This window comes from Haliotis rufescens, unplaced genomic scaffold, assembly GCF_023055435.1.
Source record: "Haliotis rufescens isolate VD_foot unplaced genomic scaffold, xgHalRufe1.0.p SCAF_4, whole genome shotgun sequence".
NCBI classification, from domain to species: Eukaryota; Metazoa; Mollusca; class Gastropoda; order Lepetellida; family Haliotidae; genus Haliotis; species Haliotis rufescens.
In genome coordinates, this window is record NW_025964112.1 from 20,058,004 (window position 1) to 20,066,503 (window position 8,500).

At 40.7% G+C, this 8,500-nt stretch overlaps 1 protein-coding gene across 1 annotated transcript in view; it reads left to right on the forward strand.

Annotated features, from left to right (window-relative positions):
* LOC124132132 (titin-like) overlaps positions 1 to 5,327 on the forward strand; it is a 168,666-nt gene extending 163,339 nt beyond the window's left edge. Inside the window, exons 68-72 of the mRNA XM_046495821.2 lie at positions 73 to 536; positions 922 to 997; positions 1,605 to 1,754; positions 2,557 to 3,028; positions 3,331 to 5,327. Coding sequence (XP_046351777.2) covers positions 73 to 536; positions 922 to 997; positions 1,605 to 1,754; positions 2,557 to 3,016 — 1,150 coding nt within the window. The 3' untranslated portion in view covers positions 3,017 to 3,028; positions 3,331 to 5,327. The remainder of the gene's footprint in view (positions 1 to 72; positions 537 to 921; positions 998 to 1,604; positions 1,755 to 2,556; positions 3,029 to 3,330) is intronic.
* The last annotated feature ends 3,173 nt before the right edge of the window (positions 5,328 to 8,500 follow it).

Sequence of the window (8,500 nt, forward strand, 5' to 3'; positions counted from 1 at the left end):
TGTACTCATGACTTGAGAACAAATAATGATTTCGGTTGGAACATCAGCATTTCATGCTCTTGCTGTTCACAGGGGCAAGTTCTCACAGTACATAAGCTGCAATAATGCTGCGACAGAAAAGGATCATATAATGCGAGTGGTACCTCTAACAAAGGACAATGAAAGTGACAGGTTGCGTGAGTTTAACATTCTTAAAGGCATCCAACACAACCACGTTGGACAACTTTTGGAAGGATTCCAAACAAGCACAGACTTTTACATGGTGTTGGAGAGAATGACAGGGGACAATATTGCTCGTTACCTCGGCTACAAACGTAGATACAGTGAGGATGCTGTTGTGTGTGTTTTACGGCAAGTGATTGATGCCTTACAATTTTTGCATCGCCATGGTTATGCACATCTGAATCTTCAACCTGGTAGCATCATCATGGCCAACAGACAGAGTCTCAATATCAAGCTAGTTGATTTCAGTCTAGCAAGGAAGATCTCACCAGAGGGAGATACTGTGCCAAGGATGGGCTACCCTGATTTCATGCGTAAGTAACTGAGTCTGATTATTTTTAGATGATGTAGGGTAAGATCTCAAATAATTGTATTGTAGGTAATGAGAATTGGAGTTTTTCTTTCCAAGTTATAAGTAGCTACCTGGGCAACAGAAATCCTTTTCTCTTAAGACAGGTAATAATGTGAGTTATTATAAATGTTTCTTTAGCTTTGATGTTATCTTTCTTGTTGCAGATCAATTTAGTTTACAAGATCAATTTGAATTCTTATTTTTTTTATGGTTTTCTGTCTTAACTAAAGAAAGAATTTGTAGATTTCTGACTCCATAAATCTTCATTTGGGACAGTCTATTAAAACAAGTAGTCATGCATCATCAAGGGAAGTGAGACTTCTGACCTCTCCCTATTTCACCTTCAGCTCCTGAGGTTGTTGTCGGAGAGCGTGTGGGCTGCTGTGCCGACCTGTGGGGACTGGGTGTCCTAGCCTTCCTGCTGTGAGTACACACTGGTTGCCCCAGCAGGGGCACAACACATCAGGAGTAATGTTGCATTAAATATATATAGACATTCCAACAATATCACCTGGAGTGAGTGAGTTGGGTTTAACAACACTTTGAACAGTATTCCAGTTATATCCGCCTCATGTCTGCTTGATGTGGTAGGAAAGCCCAATAACTTCTTGTGAAGAAAGCATTACTCTCTCATGTTTATTTTTCATCAAATTTCTGTAAATAATTATGAAGGCGAAAATATGATTGGTACTAAAAATATTGTCTATGTAGTCAGGTATTGTCACTGTTAATCTCTAGTTGTTGAAGGGTTTGTAAAGAAGAAAACACCTATTTCATATTTGCTTTTCAGCAAGAATGATTTTACAGAATCACATTCTTGGTTAGCTTATGTCACATGACTGATTAATGTACAGACTGGTGAAGGAATTACTAGTGAATATTGTCAAGAACAAGGCATACTATTTTTTATAAAACACGATTCCTCATATCATGTCCATAAATACATAGTTCTTGATGGGTTGGTATCATAAAGTGTCATTTTACTGAGAGGCACACACAAACTAAACTTTCTGATTACCTTGTGTTTCAGGCTTAGTGGGGAGTCTCCCTTCTCTGCCAACACAGATGATGAGACGCTTGCCAATATTGCATACAACAGATATAATGCTAATGACATGTATGAAAACGTCTCAAAGGAGGGACTAAAGTTTATCTTCAAACTCCTCAAGCGTATCCCAAGGTGAGTCACATGCACAGGCACATGCACAGGCACAAACACATGCACAGGCACAGGCACACTCACAGGCACATGCACACTCACAGGCACATGCACACTCACAGGCACATACACAGGCACACTCAGAGGCACACGCACAGGCACAGGCACACACACAGGCACATTCACTCACAGGCACACACACAGGCAAACGCACAGGCACATGCACAGACACACTCACAGGCACACTAACAGGTACACTCACAGGCACATGCACACTCACAGGCACACACACACGCACAGGCACACTCACAGGCACACTCACAGGCACACGCACATTTACATGGACCAGTTGTTTATTACAGGGGGTAGAGGCTCAGAGGTTTTTGATGCACTGATGTACTGAAAATAATTACCCTCCCCTAATATCTTGAGATGATCATCTTTGTACATGTTTTTCATGCAAAAGGCCTTAATATTTTATTATAAAATGGCCATTTTTTCATGACCCTCCTTAAATATGTGAATGATTTTTTAAGACCCTCCCCTTGTGACTGTCATATATTTGGTGACCCTACACTGATTCTCACCCCCATCTCATTTATAATAATGGATCAGTTCCTTGGGATAAAGAATGTGATGGATGGTAATCAGGTTTGTAGTGTCATCAGAAGAACTTTCAAATGAGTCTACAACTGTCTCAATCTGCTTTTACACTTATCAGAAAGTAACCAATGAGCTACAAGGAACGATGAATTAACTGCCCTGTATGCATGGATGTTGCCAGTCCTAGTCTTTGTGAACCAGCAGATCTGTTATGTTTCAGGAACCGTCCAAGTCTGGCTGACTGCCTGGACATGAAGTGGATGCTGCAGACAGATGCCATCATCAAGTCACGGAGTGAAACTTGGTTCCCAACAAACAAGATCCGCACTTTTGCTGATGAATATGACAAACGAAGAGTGGCTGACAGCTTCAGACTAGATTACACAAAGCTTGAGCTGACGACCAAAAAACCTGTAGAAAGCAAGCGTGTGCGCAAAGAGAGAAAACCTGCAGCTGAAGCTGAACCTCAAGCTGATCAGTCGGTAACTGAGAGCACAAAGAAATTTGCCCCTAAGGTTATAAAGGAATTGGAGGCTGAACCTGAAAGTGAGGCTGGTGCAGGTGAAAGTGAGGCTGTTAAGCCTGAGACAACAGAAGAGAAGATAGAACAAGTTGCTGATGATGTTGTGTCCAAAGCTCTTGATGAGGCCATGCAATCTTCTGAGTTAACCAGTGCATGATGTGCACACCTTGTAAGTGGTTTTAAAAAACAAAATACAATTGTACAGGATAAACAAATATATTTTTCTTAAAATGATCAATGATTTGTTTTTGTAATTTGCTCTGTGATTTGTGTTGAAATTACACTCCAATTTGTTTGTACACACACAAACATGCTTTAAGAAAAGGAATTCTGAAATAGATCTGTCACTGTAAAGTATTGGAAAGTTATTTAATGGTGTGTGGTGAATACAAATTAATGCAGTTCATCTGCTACTTTATACTCTGTAAGAAATTCATTATGAAGGTTTATCTAATCTTATATTTATTTCAGATAGGATTTCTTACCAAGGAATGATGGAATGAAAGAACAGCGGTGACTTGTTGAGATGTGTATTTTCGAAAATACGTGAAGACTTCTATATATTTCTACCTATGTGATAACCAGTTGCCCTTCATCTAGATATTCCCGTTTGCCTGCAGTAACCTCAGTCAAACATTCTGTACACTGAATCAGATTAAATCATCACTTATTTAACAATTCCAGAGTGTTCAACTTTAAAAGTCATAATATAGAGAAACTGGCTACTTCCCTGTTATATATGGAATATAATGGTTCTATTTGATTCAGTTCAGTGAATGTTAAACTGGGAGACAAAAGTGTTTCTCTTTATTCAAGGTTAGTGAGTGACCTTGACCTACTTTGTGTGGTGCTCCTACTCAGATGTGTGAGGGATTGTGAAATGTGTAATTTTTGGTACAACATTGCATCACACCTAGAAGTTGTGTACATTTTTGAATATTTATTTTTGAAAGGGTCAGTTGCAATCTTCAGATTCTGAAGTGAATTTGAGTCTGAAAATGTGATATTTTAACCTGTTTGCATTTGAATGCATTTTATGATGCTTGACTAAGTCATCTATGTACTTATGACACATTATATGTGATTAGTTTGATTCCTCTGTGCTTTCTGGAATGCTTAGTGATTGGTGAACATATCAATCATTGTGTAAGTCATACCAAAGAAGTGATATTATTGCGAAACTATTTTTTACCCTTTAACCCAAAATGAATGTTGTAAGCGTAATTGGTATATATTTGTGCATATTTTTCTATGTAAAAAAGAATACAGATGCACACTTGCATCAACCTTTTGTCATCACAAACTAAATACCAGAGGATAAATGGATATCTTTTGGAAGAAAAAAATAGTTTTCTATATTCACAGTATATGAAAAGGAGATTTGGGTGGTCCAATGTGTTATTCATTTATTTAAAAAATGTTTACATTGTAGATGTCTTTATATTTTGTATTCATTGATGGACAAAGATAGCAGTTTGTGAACAACCACTGAGTATTCAGAAATAACAGATGAATCCTAATGTGCAATATCGATGTTATACTTTATCATATTACAAGAATTACATGCAAGTTTTCTGCAAAGGTTTACATATGTGTATTTATTTTATCAATGGATGTAAACAGCTCCTTGCATTAACATAGGTGGATCCAGAGTGGTGTGTGTGTCCAGGCCCCACCTTTTGAATGTGGTATGTTGTAGGCAGTAAAATTGTTGGAGGGAGGATTTTCATATTTTGGACACCTCCAATTTTAAAAATGCCGGATCCGTCCTTGCATTAAGTTAATTTGATTTGAGACAAGACCAGGGCTATGTTGTGTGATGTTGAGATAAGTACTAAGAGCTGGCAACTGCAATATGTAGATCTCATAGGACTCAGGGTGCAGTGCCTGTGCCCAAATTTGTGTACAGTAGTCAGGAATACATGATGGGAGGTTGTGGTATGGTTTTTGTGTGACATGTACAGCCAGATTAACAGTTTGTTTGCATTGTTTTCAGAATATTTATTTGAAAATACTGAGCTCAATCTATGACAACATGTTTTTGACTTGGCTCATTCAATATCACAGATTTCACAACATTTGGCATTCAGGGGAGATTACTGCTTGGAAGGGAGATAACTGGAGAGGTTATTTTTCTGATCCATTGCTTGTATTTTTCAATCATTTCTTCTGAGTTGTTTCTTTCTTTTTTTGTAATGGTAGATACTGAATTTGGATATTTAGTTTTTTTTGTAAAAGTGTAATTATTCAAGTACATTTGCTTTGCATGTATTACTTTGAATGAACAATGTAATGACCATATGTTGAAGGATTTTGTGATTGAAATGTTTACCAACCAATCTGTGATCACATTACTGCATTTATTGTGTGAAATACCCTTTCTTCGTGTAGACTATTTACCCTTTGGGTGTCAGGAAGGGCAACTGTGAACTCCTCACTATATAGCTGAAATAAACCCTGTGATAATATCAAATTGTATGTTGTTAATTGACTCTGATAATGCCTAGTTTACCTTTGGAAAATGCCAAAGTTGTAACAGTCTCACCTGTGTTCTGTGATTCTACAATTTCTTGATTCAACAGAGAACTTGTACCTAATTCAAAATCAGATCTTGCATGATTCCATAAAACATCTTGATTTTTATCCCCCGCCGGGCCAGAATGGCCGAAGGGGGATTATGTCGTGGTGCAGTCCGTCCGTCTGTCTGTCTGTCCTACAGAGGGTACTAAGCTTGTGAAATCAACTCCTCCTACAGTTTCCAGAGAATATCCCTGAAACTCTACACACAAGATGTTGACATGTTGATGATGCGCATATCGCAGTCCCGTTTCATTTCGACTAATTTTGACAGAGTTACTGCCCCTGTTTTACGGAGCTTCATTTGCCTAAATGTGAGAGAGGGTACTGAGCTTGTGAAATCAACTCCTCCTACAGTTTCCAGAGAATATCCCTGACACTCTACACACAAGATGTCGACATGTTGATGATACGCATATCGCAGTCCCGTTTCATTTCGACCAAATTTGACAGAGTTACTGCCCCTGTTTTACGGAGCTTCATTTGCCTAATTGTGAGAGAGGTACTTAGCTCTTAGAGAATATCTCTGACACTCTACACACAAGATGTCGACATGTTGATGATACGCATATCGCAGTCCCGTTTCATTTCGACCAAATTTGACAGAGTTACTGCCTCTGTTTTACGGAGCTTCATGAAAAATACAAAGAAAATATAACCACGTTAAAAAAATTCATGCGGGGGATGTTGTGCTCTCAGAGCACTCTTGTGGAGTAAGTGAATGAGTGATGTTTTATTATCAGCTAGGGATAGTCCAGCCATACCATGACAGCCCCTTATAGTGAGTGAGTGTTAAAACACAATTCAAACTTGATCAAAGACGAGATTCAGGAAGCGTAGTACGGGAGGAGATAAACAGAAATGTGTTTGTTCAAATAACACCGTCATCTTGCTTCCTTGTAAACCTTTTATCTGCAGAAACTCCTTGCTTTCCTAATTCTGCTACAATTTCTTGCTCTGACACATCAGACAGACAGTCGGGCACAATGCCGCGACAAGAGTTAAGTGGACTGTGCACAGCCACAGCAATGTCCTTATTTGCAAACAATTAGACAGATAGTAGATTGGGAAATTGCTGTCTCTTTGTGAATTCAACCAGAAGGACCTTGACAGGTCTTTACCTTTACCTCTCCACAAGTTTCAGAAATACTTTTGATATAACAAACGGATTGAGATTGATTGTCTGCTTGCCAAGGATCTCTATTATAATCAATCACGCACAGGAATCAATATGTTGAGATACATCATCAGTTTCAATTTCAAATTATAAATGTCTTCTTTTTGGACGATTGGAACCCAACAATTGTTTGGACATGGTGAAGCCCACCCTCCATCGTGTCTGAACATGGAATTTTATTGCATCGGATCTCCAGCATGCAAATACCAGGGATACAGGGGTGTTGTACTCGAAATATGACATGATTAGCTTTATTTGTTAAAAACCTTCATTGCCGGGCTAGTTCGGCCCATAGCAATACAGTATTCAGCCGTCTACATTACCAGATCGGCCCATGAGCCACCGCCTTCTGGCATAGGACTCCAGACGATTTATTACATCAATAATTAGTGTATTCTGCGACCAAAGACCAAACAATACATTTGTCAAAAATAAAATACATGTATGTGCAAAAACATCCTATGCACAGGGCTTGGAATGACCAGCCGATTGACCTTCTAGCACCTGTTCGGGTAAAGTCAGGGTCAAAGTTGTGTGTTGGGCAGGGGAAACCTGTTCCTGGCACAAGATCCCCAATCTACCAGACTCCCCATTCTCCACCGGCATAGAGACGCAACCCACGGCAAACGGGTTGCTCAATTTAGTCACCTTTTAGGACAAGCAATGGGGTGCTGGGGTCATATTCTGATACGATGTCGGCGTCGTCTACCGGACATAGAAAAAGTAGAGAGCGCTCTCGACCCACAGCAGACGATCGACATCAAGATACAGATCGACATTCTAAGGATCGACCCCTAGAGTCACATCCTAAGGCTCGACATTCACAGGATCGAGCCTCAAAGGGACCCAAAGGAAAGCTCTTCTTCAGGTCGTCGGTCGCGGGGTCGATCTTCTAAGAGTCGTCAGTCTAAGGATCGATACTCCCAAGGGTCGACATTCGGATCGTTCTCGTCAACATTGATCATCACGGGAGTGGACTTCTACATCGAGGCATTCCTCCAAGCAGAGGGAGATCGTCATTATGAGACCAATTCTGAATCTTCGGACCGTCATCACTCCATGGATTGATCTTATAATTATGACCATGGCCGCTCCCGTTCGATCGCGTTCTTTGGACTCTTGGCTCTCAACACCATCCCTATCGAAACTCATCACGAAATTATGGATACGACAAGCCCCTCGGCTAGGATTGATATCCATCTCCATCCCATCGATACCAGCCTATGCGATACTATCTTTTTCCCACACCTGATTGATATGGGGATAATCGATATCGGCCCTACTCTAAATACCCTTCAATGCCTGATTACTATCGCTATGCTTCTCCTACACATCGACATCGAGATTGACATTGACATGAGGATCGACAGGAAATCGACATCGACCTTCCTCTCATTCACGTTCCGCGTCCCCTACTGATACCGATCCAGATCAGTGATCACCCGACATGTCGCACTCCCTGGTCGTAACGCCGCCCTCTCAACTTCCTGTGACAGACCCTTCCACTAGTACGGTTCCTCCAGCGACTAATCCCTTACCAACTTCATGGGGTCATAGAGATCAGACCGTGTTCTCGGCATCACAGATGGGATCGCTTTTACAGTCCTTGTCGGCAGCCTTACAGCAACGCACCGAACAGTCGGGGGTATCACCTACCGATGCTAAACCACAATTGCATTACAGACGACTCCAGGTACTGCGGTTAGAGACAGGCTCGATAACAGGCCTATTCCTCCGGATGCTATCCCTGACAGCCAGGCTTCACCTCCATCAGCTACGCCCTGGGGATCCTACTCTGATTCTTCCTTGGATCGCGTACACACTCAACTTTCCTCGTAGTACAACCGAGGATGATCTCCTTTTGGGGTTTGCGATGTCCACTAACGC